The following is a 13,073-nucleotide window of genomic DNA, read 5'->3' as shown; positions in this document are numbered from 1 at the left end:
TTTTGGTATTAAGCTCGGTCTAAAAACCTAGAAGTAGCCTAGACAGTCATCGGGGTGATTTAGTGTATTCACTCCTGTTGAAATGGCATTACCTTGGAGACAGGCCCCCATGGGAGCAGTTGGTGGGGGACGTCAGGGGGCTGGTCCGGCTGCTGGGATGTCGAGAGGGAGTCCGGCCAATGGTGTTGCTCGGAGAGCCCTGGGGGAAGGCAGAAGAGCTCCATCACGCGAGTGATAAATACAGAACACAGCTCCACTAGCCCCTCGGCCTTTGAACCCCCATGCAAATAAATGGGCAGATTCTGCATAATCAGGGTGATTTTTTTCCAGAATCGTAAGGTCAATTTTAAGTGCATACAAAACCAAAAATGGATAACTGTCCTGCAGGCGTTCCCGAAGCTGAGTGACTGCTGTCAGCTGCAGCAGACAGAGTAGCAGACACAACTAACTGAGCATCTGCTCTACACGGGGACGGGTAAGTGGAGGCCACCAACCGGGACGCAAGCACTCACCACACTGGTGTTACTGGAGTTCTTGAGGTGGTTATGCAGGAGTTTGGTGGCACCATCCTGGAACGTTTTGGGCAAGGCACCAAGTAACATGGTAAATTCAGGAGTGTTCAATTCAAACAGAGAGATGAGCACAATCTGGGCTGCCTAGAAACGGAAGATATGTGGTTAATGTACGTCGCGTACAATTGCCTGCCTTGGTCAAAATGCTCATTAAAGTTGTTTTACTTCATTTTATTTATTTATTTATTTTGGCCACACCGCGCAACTTGCGGGACCTTAGCTCCCTGACCAGGAATTGAACCGGGGCCCCCAGCAGTGAAAGCACGGAGTCCTAACCACTGGACCACCAGGGAATTCCCAAAATTGTTTTAGAAAGAAACCTGTTTTATACGAGTACAATAAATAATAAGAGGATATCTGTGCCATAAAAAAAAACAAACAGCACCTAGAGAAAATACCATCATCAACTATAAGCAGCCACACTTCAATATGGACAATAAGCCCTGGTTTCACTGAACACCCTGGCCTTGGATTTTACAACAGCACATTAACAATAAATTCCTGAAACTTTTTTCCTCTACTGTCCAACACTAGGGACAAAGCTGGTGAGTACGTAAATGAAACAATCAAATAATTTGAAAGGGCTTAAGACTGTCCATTCTAGTAAGTCAGAACCGGACAAGGCTCCTAGCATACCCTGGAAAGAGCAAGTTTCTAAACAAGCTACCACTGCGTTATCTTGAAAAACCACTTTACCCAGTGACTAAGAAACGCTAGAAATAGAGTTCAAATACATCTGAAAAACTCCTACTTTTACATCTATGAATTGAGGACAGAGACAGTCTTTGGGAAGCAAACTAGATTCACATGGTACGAATTAAAAAGTTATTACTCTTCTGCCTTTTGGAAAATGTTGTACTTTTCTTTATTAGAGACAACATATGCTCGTAGTTTCTACAGCAGCAAAGTGGGGAAGCGCAAGCAGCTAAAACACCAGCAGTGAGACCCAGGCTTCCCCGGCAAGCTACATGCCTGCTATGGTGCTCGAGCTTAGAAAACAGTGCCCTCCGAGTTAGTTACAAGGGTTTTGATTTAGAAGAACTATTCCCAAAGAAAATTTTAGTTAGTACTAACAGGCATTTCTTACAAATTTCTAAGCGTCAAAAGAAAGGAAAACATATTATGAAAATCTTTCGGCTAGAAGCAAACATTTATTTTTCCAAAGACTGTAATATTTAGGATTGCAGTAATTATCCTAAAGATTTTTTCCACTATATAGAATATTACATAGAAACATGTTTGCTGAGAAATTTTTTGGAAATAAACACCCACAAAAAAACCCACTTCAATGCTTTTATAATGTTAAAATGAATTCTAGGTCCAGTTAATATAAAATTACTATTTTGTTCCTGGAGAAGGAAAAAAGAAAAAAACAAAAAAATCCAAAGAACCGAATGTATTTAACCAAAATTAAAACTTAATTACAAATTTTGAAATATCATTAGAATAACATTTTACACAATAAAAAATTATCTTTCATAATGTCATAAGCATTTATTAATAAGCACAGCACTGGGCAAAAGGATCTTACTTTTTCCCTTGAATTCCAAATATGGTCATTAATAGCCTCTCCAACCAAATTAAATCATAAGGGCCAGTGTGCTTTCACAAGACAGGCAAAAAACATTATTCCTGACTATACTAAAACACACATTTCTGCATGTCATTATTGGAACAGTTTTAACAAATCGTTATCTGAAGAAATCTATTTCACCATCAATTTAACACAATGTGAATGTGATCTGTATAAAAGCAAACTCCCCAAATCATGCAAAGTAACCTGTGCATTAAAAAAAGTTTTTATTAGATGTTAGAAAAAAAATGCATGCAGAAAATACTGCACTTCAAAGAGAAGCAAAGAAGCAGACTTGAGTTTTGGCCAAGGGAAAAAAAAATCAGCATCACCAATTTAATAACAAAGTTGAAAATGCTGAAAATGGCATTAGAAAACTATTAAATGTATTATCACAGTTTTGAATAGTATGTTTTTATGTGAAATGTGCCTCTGTCTTTAGACCTAATTTCTTCCCAGAATGACAAGATACCTGATACTAAAAATTTACTTGGGGTTTTCCATGAAGCAAATTATAAAACTGGTAGGATCTCTTAGGAACAAGAGGGCTGCAAGGTGACAGGCCTAGAGACTGTGCTAATTCGTGGCTACTTAACATTAGTGACTTCTCATCATATGGGAAAAGAAAGCGCAGCCGACTTCAACTTCTACCCACTGAAGAACCTTCTCTCAATAACCCTAAAGTTGAATTTTGATAAGGAATCAAATAGAAAGACAGGGAATTCTGAAAATAACTCGTTGGACAGATGGTATGTGTGTGATTTATGCATATAAATGAATATAATTTGTTTTTGCATTTTCCAAAATATAAAATGTAAATAATGATTTTATTAGTTTTCAAAAGTAACCCTTTGGCCTAAAGCTGTTTTCAAAGTAAAATCTTTTTCTGAAACCCAAGCTCCAGAAATGGATGGAAAGTATCACTTAAGTATATTATTTTTAAAAGATTCCACATCAAAGTTTTAAAAGGAATGAGACTGTTACGATCCTAAAACATTTTATCGACAACTCTCTGTATCAGTGAGGAGTCTGAATGCCAGAATGTCCAGGCAAGGGTGACAACTGGCTTACATTTATCATTACCATCAATATGCTCTCACTGAATGAAGGAATAATTCCAAACATGGGGATGGGCTGGAGAGATTCATTTCAAAAAGCCTGCGGCAGAGCTCGTGTTCAATAATGAGCCCCAAACCAGAGGGTGTCGCTGTCTCAACTTGGAGCTCTTGCCCCACGTGAGGAAGGGCCATCGAAAAGCCAGACCAATCCAAAACCTCTGCTGCTGACGTTTTCTAACGGGCAACTCTGGGGCGACGTACTTTAAAGATCAAATGGCGATCTAAAAGGAAATGACTCCCACTTGTGCCCCTACAGTAGAACCCGGGGGGGGGGGGGTGAGGGTTAAAAGGGCCTTCAGATCTCACTGCTAGTGTCTGAAAAGAACCTGCATGCTATCGATGGCCTGGAATGCTGTGTGCCTCACAGCAGAAAAGGATTCTTCCAGACAGGAGATCAATAAAACTTTGACAAATGTTTCAGTGTCAGTATTAATTATGGAAAACTTAAAATTTGAGGAGAGGGCTTTTAAAATTTATTAAACAAATATTACTGCTCCCTTCAGATTGTGATTAAAATTGCTTTAGAAAAACCACCAAAGAGAAGGTATTTCAAAACCTTCCGACATTTTAAATTTAGTATCTCTCCATTGCTATTCCGTTAAAATATGGTAGAAGCCTGTCTGCAACGTGGCTATTTCTTTGGGAAGGCAGTTAATCATAAAACATACCAAAACACAACATTTACACAGGTGCACGCACGCACGCACACGCACACTCTGGCTCACGTAGTATTATGTTAATTTTAGGGTTCTTCAAAATCTTCTCAGTGTCTTCACAAGGGTAATCAGGATTAACAATCTCAATGCAAACAGTGAAGTGTCTTTTTGCAAGTTAGTACACAGTTTTAAATCTACCTGTTTACAATTTTCTTCCAAGTTTCCTTCTCCAGGCCCAGAGCAGGTGGAGGCTGACCTAGTGGGGAAATCCTCACCTATTCGACTACGCTGAAGTGGGGACGGACAAACAGGAAAGGGGTAGGTTTTAATCAGAGACAAGAAGCACGCGCTCAAAACCATGGTTATTGGTAAGGTGTACAGGTATTTGGCTTCTTTTCTAAAGCCATATATATAGAGATTATACAATCTAACAGTCTATGAATAATAACAGAAGAGTAACAGTATCCTTAAGAATAATAACAGGAACTGCCAGTGTTAAACCTCCATCATTTGCTAAGTCCTTCATAATCATCACAACCCCTCCTGGAAGTAACAGTGTTCTTGCAAACAGATCAAAATGAGACTTGAGCGAGGCAGTCATATTCAGCTGAGGTTCAAATCTTACTTGATGGTAAAACTCTGAGCTTTCAGATTAGGACATGCTGCCTATGTATAATCAGAGATTAAAAATTTTTTTCAATTAGAAATGTTGACTTTTGAAGGCTATTTATATACTTTTCCTGCTGCAGGCAACAGCGTCTTTATAATCTCTAATTTTCTTTGCCATGCCTTTACTTCCCACCTTTCTCAAAACAACATTTGGGGGCTAAGAAATCTGTTAGTTCACTTGACAAAGCAGGTGCTCAACGTTAGAGAATCACGTATGATAAGGAAACATACAGGGATTCTGAACCCTAAAATATAAACATACCATTAAAGTTTCTATTGTCATCACCGCATTCCCTTTGCCTGATGGGAAAAAAATCTTCCTAACGCTGGAAAACATTTGGACCAGCAGCAAAACCAAAGCAACCCGCAAGCAGTAATAGCTGAAGCTACAACAACAAACAAAGTAGTATCTATCTAGGTTTTTATATGCTTTATTGCAGTTGGTCCTGCCAACAGTGTCTAAAGCAAATATCATGATTCCCATTTCATGGATAATAAACAAGGATTCAGAGGTTAAACTACTTGTTCACACCGCGAAAAAGTAAAAGAGGCAGAAGTCAACAGAGGTCAACTCTAGAATACACTGTATTATCCTAATACAATAATACAGACTAAGTGCATTAAGAAAGGTCTAGTGATTTCTCCAAAGAAGATATACAGGCTGCCAACAAACACATGAAAGGATGCTCAACATCATTAATCATTAGAGAAATGCAAATCAAAACTACAGTGAGGTATCACCTCAAACCAGTCAGAATGGCCATCATCAAAATATCTACAAACAATAAATGCTGGAGAGGGTGTGGAGAAAAGGGAACCCTCTCGCCCTGTTGGTGGGAATGTAAATTGATACAGCCACTATGGAGAACAGTATGGAGGTTCCTTAGAAAACTAAAAATAGAACTACCACACGACCCAGCAATCCCGCTACTGGGCATATACCCCGAGAAAACCATAATTCAAAAAGAGTCATGTACCACAATGTTCATTGCAGCTCTATTTTCCATACCCAGGACATGGGAGCGACCTAAGTGTCCATCGACAGATGAATGGATAAAGAAGATGTGGCACATATATACAATGGAATATTACTCAGCCATAAAAAGAAACGAAACTGAGTTATTTGTAGTGAGGTGGATGGACCTAGACTCTGTCATACAGAGTGAAGCAAGTCAGAAAGAGAAAAACAAATACCGTATGCTAACACATATATATGGAATCTAAGGGGAAAAAATGGTTATGAAGAACCTAGGGGCAGGACAGGAATAAAGACACAGATGTAGAGAATGGACTTGAGGACATAGGGAGGGGGAAGGGTAAGCTGGGACGAAGTCAGAGAGTGACATGGACATACATACACCACCAGTTGTAAAGACATAGCTAGTGAGAAGCAGCCACATAGCACAGGGAGATCAGCTCAGTGCTTGGTGACCACCTAGAGGGGTGGGATAGGGAGGGTGGGAGGGAGATGCAAGAGGGAGGGGGTATGGGGATATATGTGTACGTATAGCTGATTTACTTGGTTATACAGCATAAACTAACACACCATTGTAAAGTAATTATACTCCAATGAAGATGTTAAAAAAAGAAAAAAGAGAGGTCCAGTGTATGTCTGTGTAGTTTGGTCAACACAACTCTCAGGACTCCCATACTTAAAAAGTGGAAAAGGTTACTTTGGGAATAAAGGAGGCCAGTTAAAGCCGGGTGGGGCTTCTGCATCCATCCAAGTCAGTCCCAGCCAGGCAAGCTGGGCCTCCTGATGACTGGCTCGTGTTTTGGTTGAGGTTGTGTTTCCCCCTCCTCAACATCTTAAATATTCAAACACTCTGACTGGCTCTGAGAGGAAACACCCCAGAACACTGACATAAAAAGAGAAACAAAATACCAAAAACACTGAAGTAAGTAAATCAAGAGTTTTGTCAGCTTAAAATGTGTCTAAAGTGCTTTCCCAAATAGGAGATATATAGAGGAGGGGCTGCACTGCCTGCAAAGTTCCCGAGTGCTGTTTGTATAAAATTAATATTCTCCGAGGATAGGCCAATATGAGAGTTTACTGCATAGATTTCAGACTGTAGGGCTCTTCTAGTACTTAGAATGTAACCTTGCCCTACTCTTAGGAAATTAAGTCAGGACACCAACAGGAGAACTTGGTTCATGATCAGAAAGTGCTTTTCTGATCATGAAAGTCACTAAGATTTCCATAGCGCCTGATAGAACCTTTCAATAACTCTGCAAATTACAGGTGAGGCAAAACATATGTCTACTTAGAAGAGATAAGCAAGCAAATCTTTAGTGCACTAAATTATCCAGATGAAAATGGTGCCTGTTTTCTTTCCCTGCAGCTTTAAAATAATAGTAATGACAATTTAAAATCTTAGCACAGAGTGATACATACCATATCACAATTTCTAAGTATTTTAATTTACTTAGGCACTACATTCATTTAGACAATCTTTAGAACACATCTCAAATTCTTGGGTAAGGCGGGTGCCTCACAACAGCATGTACATTTATATAAATATCCAGTGGATGGAACTGCGAAACAGAGCACTTAAATAAAAGCCACTCTATCTCCAGGAAGGATTCACCTGTATGGGGCAAAAGCAAGAGTATTTGAATACTGGGCTTTAACAAGCCTATCCTAGCAAGTGCTCGATGGATACAACTGAAAGCCAAACAATCAAATCCACGAATATCTTCGAGGATGAAAAAAAAATTTCACCAGGTGCTCAGAATGCAGACATTCAGCTGCTAAAATGAACCTCATTACAATTTGCATAGTTAGGTAAAAAAGCTCCCTATTCAAGTAAGAGCTAAGGAGCTACCAAACAACTAACTATGGAAGACTCATGCCAGGCCGCCGAAAAAGAGACCAAAGCCTTGGTAGGCAGAGCGCTAAGGTGGGCCCCAGGGTCCCCGTCTCCTGGTGGGTAAGCCTTACAGCCCTCTCCAAGGGTGAGCGGGACTTGCGCGTGCGATGGACTTCACTCCCATAATTACGTTACATGGCAGAAGGGGTTCTGCAGGTATAACTAAAGTCCCTCTCTAATTGGCTGACTTAGTTAAAGAGCAGATTATCCTGTGTGGTGATAATCAGGTGAGCCCTTTTCAAAGAGGCAGAGATATCAAAATGAGAGTCTCCTGCTGGCTTCATCTTAATTTATCTTTCATTTTTGACGAATAGTTTTGCTGAATAGAGGATTCTTTTTTAATATATATAAAAATTTATTTATTTATTTTAGGCTGTGTTGGGTCTTCATTGCTGTGCGAGGGCTTTCTCTAGTTGTGGCGAGCGGGTGCCACTCTTCATCGCGGTGCGCGGGCCTCTCACTATCGCGGCCTCTCTTGTTGCGGAGCACAGGCTCCAGATGCGCAGGCTCAGTAGTTGTGGCTCATGGGCTTAGTTGCTCCGCGGCATGTGGGATCTTCCCAGACCAGGGCTGGAACCCATGTCCCCTGCATTGGCAGGCAGATTACCAACCACTGCGCCACCAGGGAAGCCCGAGAATTCTTGGTTGACTTTTTTTCCTTCCAGCTGCCTCTGTCCCCCATGGTTTCTTTCTTTCTTTTTTTTTTTTTAAATAAATTTATTTATTTTATTTATTTTCATTTTTGGCTGCATTGGGTCTTCGTTGTTGCGCGTGGGCTTTCTCTAGTTGCGGCGAGCGGGGGCTACTCTTTGTTGCTGTGCGCGGGCTTCTCACTGCAGTGGTTTCTCTGAGCACGGGCTCTAGGTGTGTGGGCTTCAGTAGCTGTGGCGCACGGGCTTCCGTAGTTGTGGCTCGTGGGCTCAGTAGTTGTGGCTCGTGGGCTCTAGAGCGCAGGCTCAGTAGTTGTGGTGCACGGGCTTAGTTGCTCCATGGCATGTGGGATCTTCCCGGACCAGGGCTGGAACCCGTGTCCCCTGCATTGGCAAGCGGATTCTTAACCACTGCGCATCAGGGAAGCCCCTCCCCCGTGGCTGCTGATGAGCACGCAACTGTTTGTCTTCTGAGGACCCTGGCTATGCTGAGCTGCATCCCTCTGCTGTCTTCAGCTTTCAGCAGCTTGATTATGACGTGTCTAGGTGTGGGTCTTTTTAAAAAAATCCTACTTGGAGTTTGCCGAGCTTCTCAGAAGTGTAAAGTTTTTCATATAATTTGGGAAGTTTTAGGACATTATACCTTCAAAAATTCTCCTGCGGGCTCTGGAGAAGCAAGGTGCCAGGCTGTAGAGAGGACCATGTGATGGGGGTGGAGAGCAGCCTCCACCGGCCGAGAACGCCCCCTGCTGACAGTCGGCGGGAAAACAGGCACCTAGCCCTCACCAGCAAGGAGCTGAATTTGGACAAGAACCGGGGAGCTGGCAGAGAAGCCCAGGTCTGGAGTGAGATCCAAGACCCAGGCCACGCCTTGACTTCAGTCTGGGAAGACTCTGAGCAGAGAACCCAGCTGTGAGCTAATAAATTTGTGCCGTTTCAAGCTGCTAAGTTTGTGGTGATTTGTTTGTTATGCAATAGAAAACTAATACAGAAGCCACAAGAGGAGAACTTGCAAGGCTCTGGTTTTGAAAACGATGGCTTCAAAATGTTACTTGAAATTAGATCATTTCTCTTTGGGTATTTATCATTCATTAATTCACTGACGCTACGTGTTAAATGCCTACTTTGTTTTACAGGTCTTGTGCTAGGTGCAGAGCACGCGGGGTGAAGGAAAGCAGGGAGGTGGAGGAGGTACCGCCAACAGCAGGGCCGCGCCTGGCCCTGAAGACACCCAGGGCCCAGGCTGGGTCCCGAGAGAGTTAGCGGCAACCAGGTCAAGACTACGTCAGCAGCTGGCGTGCCCGAGGTTCAGTCCCAGGGCAACGGTCTAAACTGATGGGCCTCAACACTGCATTAAAAATCAGCCAAGAGTGTTAGGAGCCCTGACCAGACACAGAGCAACGTCCACGCTCCACTCTGTACCAGTGAAGTCAAGGGACTTCGGGCAGAGCACAGCAATCTAGTTTAGTTTTCACTGCAGCCAGGACTGAGAACTACTGACGTGAAGCTTTTCAGCTTCCTCTGAAGGGCCGGGATTACTGTCCCGGAGGCCAGGTTTGACCTCAGCCTGAAGGTGTGGTGTTTGGCTGTCCTCACGATGGGAAAGGCGAAAGGCGAAAGGCGCGAAGACGGACAGAACGTACATACAGGCAGACACTGGAGGCAGTGTTTTGATGCCCTAGGCTAGATAACTCAAGGAAAAACATTCCTCTAGTGTCCTGATTAGAAAGGTTAGGACAATAAATCCGAGCTCAAATGTTTAATGTGCATGTCCAGAGAAAGTAGCCATAATGACCAAAGATGGCTGTTCCCATACGGGCCCTAATCATGATAACGTGCATGTCTAAAACATCTTCCAGCCCCATGGGAGGGAACACTTCAGTAACCTTCAATTACAAAAACACATACTCATATAGACACACCTACTCAACGTGTTGTGACTAAAGATAGGAAGTTGTACGTGGGCTCTTGTATTTCTTGGTTGATCTGTGACTTTGAAAACTGTAACACAAATATCTTTCTGACGTTCCAATCAACCAAATCATGCCACCACCTCCCAGTGTATCTCCCTAGTCCCAAAGAGGCTTAATGGTTAAATTAAAGGTTGCCAGTGAAATGCTCTTTCAATAAATATTGAAACATTTTACAAACAGATTGTAAATCAAAAATATTATTTACTATTAGAACAGTAATTTTGAATTAGTGCTTTAATAAAATTCATCCTTGTTTCTTTGACCTTGGACAACTTAGTTTATTACTGTACAATGGCTGGAGAGTTACACTGGCTGTGACCCTCCCAAAGAAACCCTGCAGGTTCCCTTCCTTGGATTCCATTAGAGCAGGAGCTAGGCATTCAGGGGCATTTGGAACCACAACAACCTAGCTAACCACCTCTTGGAATCATCCTTAGCCCTGCCTCGACCCAAGTGGTCCACGTTACCAACTCTACCCCAAGGCCAGAGGACTATTTCGGTACGGGTGGCGGCGGAAGGAGTATACTGTGGGGGAAAAAAGAAAAGAAAAAAAAGAAATGCAAGGTTCACGATTACACACAAATAACCCAAATCAAGTACTTTTAGTCTGAAACCAGAACTAAGAAATCTGGTTTTTAACAGTAACTTAAAGTAAAAGAACGATGGCCATGTGTGAAACTCAAGTGTAGAACGGGACACTGACAGGAAGAGCATAATAGAAACAACAAAGAGAGGGATACCTTACACTTCCTGCGAGCTTATAACCTGTCAGGCATTGATCATGCTTTTAACATATACAAATTCATCTTCATGGTAGAGTCCTAAGGCAGAATACTACCTAAAAATAGACATAACAGGGTCCGTGCTCCCTCCACTGTGTTATATGCCTTTCAACGTGCCATTTCAGAAGAAAATTGCAAATATTTCTTTTCAGGTGATTGGAAAGAAAAAAAAGCAACAACACAACATCTTGGTATCAGGGTGTCTCCCATGATACAAGATCTCAGATTTTCATTTTGATCTTCAATGACTGCAACTAGACGGAGCTGGGGGGACAGGAGCAGAGCCTTGGTTTCCTAGAACAGGAGTGACAGTGGTCTGCATACGCAGTAGGTTTGTGGGTGGTTTACAGGTTCCCATAAATTCCTCTCCGTGACACGCGCCTGAGGACATACCTTTCTCACGTCTGAACTCTTTGGCTCTGTCGTCCAGGTTATAACTCTGGAAACAGCAAGCCTTGTCTCACTGGAGTTTATGAAATCTGCTGGGTCCATCTGCCTAGCGAGAGACTCGATGTACTTCAGGATTGCAACTTTGACCTGAAAGATCCAGCAGTTATAAACAGTAGGTACACTTTATACATCTTTGAACAGAACTCTTAACTGGTGCTCAGAGAAAAGTACACACTACTGAGGGGACACCGCCTTTCTCCTGGATTTATGTTCCTACATGCAGGGGCCTCCAGCAGGGAAAAAGCAGGAGATGACTGACAGGGAAGCCCGGGAACAGAAGGGAGGCCTGCAGCCTAATCCCCTTCCCTCTGTGACTGCCGGGCCTGCAGAGGAGGCAGGCTCTGCTGCTCACAGACACCGCAAGACACGTGCTGGGCAGGAGCCCCCGTTGGGGTGAGGGGTGGAGGCACCCGGGGGACCTCCAGCTCCGCCACCGACCGTGGGGCAAGTACAACACTGTGTGAGTTTTATTTTTCAGCCACTCTAGGCCAGGTCTTGCAAGGCAGCACTGAAGGTAATTCAAGCTGATAATTCTGCTCTAACTTCCCCATCGAGGTCTCACTTGGTTTTGACCTCAGGAGAAAAGGGTTATTATTTATTGGGCCTCTCCTGAAAACCTCAGCAAAATTAGTGATCAAAGAACAGACAATGTACCTGATGCCATCCAAAGGAGCACATCCTCCTTCAAATACCATTAGTTCGTTCTTATAGGTATGATGTTTATAAAACATGTCACAATTCATTTTTCATGTGTATGATGTTAATATTAAAAACATTCTAATAAGATACCTATTTTAACACATCAAAATTTTCTACATTAAATATTAATGTGAAACATTGTAATATTATTGCCCAAATGTTGGTAAGGATGTGGAAACAACTGGAGTTCTCAGACACCGCTGGTAGGAATATAATCTGATATAACTGTTTTGGCAGTTTAAAATAAAGTTAAGCATGTCCCTGCCCAATAAACCAGCAACTTCTCTACTATGTACTGAACCAAGAGAAATGGAAACATGTTGCTCACAGCAGATTTACTCACAATAGCCAAATATGAGTCATGTATAAACAAGTATATTTTAAGCAAATTTGACTTCTAGAGGTTGAACTATAATGACAAATAGTTACCAACCTTGAGGTTAGGAGTTTGGGTTTGATCCACAATAAATCTCATCAAAATGTTAAATTGCTGATCAAATGGAAAGGAGTCCCTAGGTTCAAAAAAAAAAGCATTTTAAAAGAAAGACTTATTACAAAAAACAATGTAAAATCATAAAAGAAACAAAAACACACTATTATAGATTCCTCTAACATATGTAAAAAGCAAGCATGTTTATATTTTTTAAATATTACTTTTCATTTAGTGTAAATACTAAAGTAATACACATTACATAGAAAACTTATTTCTTTATTTTTTGTTTTGTTTTGTTTTTTTTGCCTTTGTTTGGCTGCACCGCGTGGTGCATGGGCTCTTAGTTCCCGGACCAGAGATGGAACCCGGGCCCGGCACTTGAAAGCGCCGAGGCCTAACCACCAGACCGCCAGGGAATTCCCTAGAAAATTTAGAAAAGGGGAAATGTTGTTAAAAGTCTTGAAACACATAAACTGAGCAATGAATGCCTGCTTGCCTTCTTGGGATCTGCTCATCTTCCTTCCAGGTACCTTTCGGAATACTGCTCCCATGAGAAACACTTCCATCGCCCAAATCCAACTTTTACATCCCGATGAGGCTGCTTGCAGCTGCCCTTGCTGAAGCTGCC

At 42.1% G+C, this 13,073-nt stretch overlaps 1 protein-coding gene across 34 annotated transcripts in view; it reads right to left on the bottom strand.

Annotated features, from left to right (window-relative positions):
• The window catches only part of CLASP1 (cytoplasmic linker associated protein 1), a 264,666-nt gene that overhangs the window by 45,758 nt on the left and 205,835 nt on the right, over positions 1–13,073 (bottom strand). For all 34 annotated transcript variants that reach the window (XM_067025830.1, XM_067025846.1, XM_067025828.1 and 31 more), the window contains 4 exons: positions 12,446–12,524; positions 11,257–11,400; positions 513–656; positions 93–199 (listed from right to left, as the gene is read on the bottom strand). In XM_067025830.1, coding sequence (XP_066881931.1) covers positions 93–199; positions 513–656; positions 11,257–11,400; positions 12,446–12,524 — 474 coding nt within the window. The remainder of the gene's footprint in view (positions 1–92; positions 200–512; positions 657–11,256; positions 11,401–12,445; positions 12,525–13,073) is intronic.

This window comes from Kogia breviceps, chromosome 2 (genome assembly GCF_026419965.1).
Source record: "Kogia breviceps isolate mKogBre1 chromosome 2, mKogBre1 haplotype 1, whole genome shotgun sequence".
Classification (NCBI taxonomy): domain Eukaryota; kingdom Metazoa; phylum Chordata; class Mammalia; order Artiodactyla; family Physeteridae; genus Kogia; species Kogia breviceps.
The sequence above is the reverse complement of the archived record's forward strand: the minus strand, read 5'-3'. Positions and strand labels throughout refer to the sequence as shown.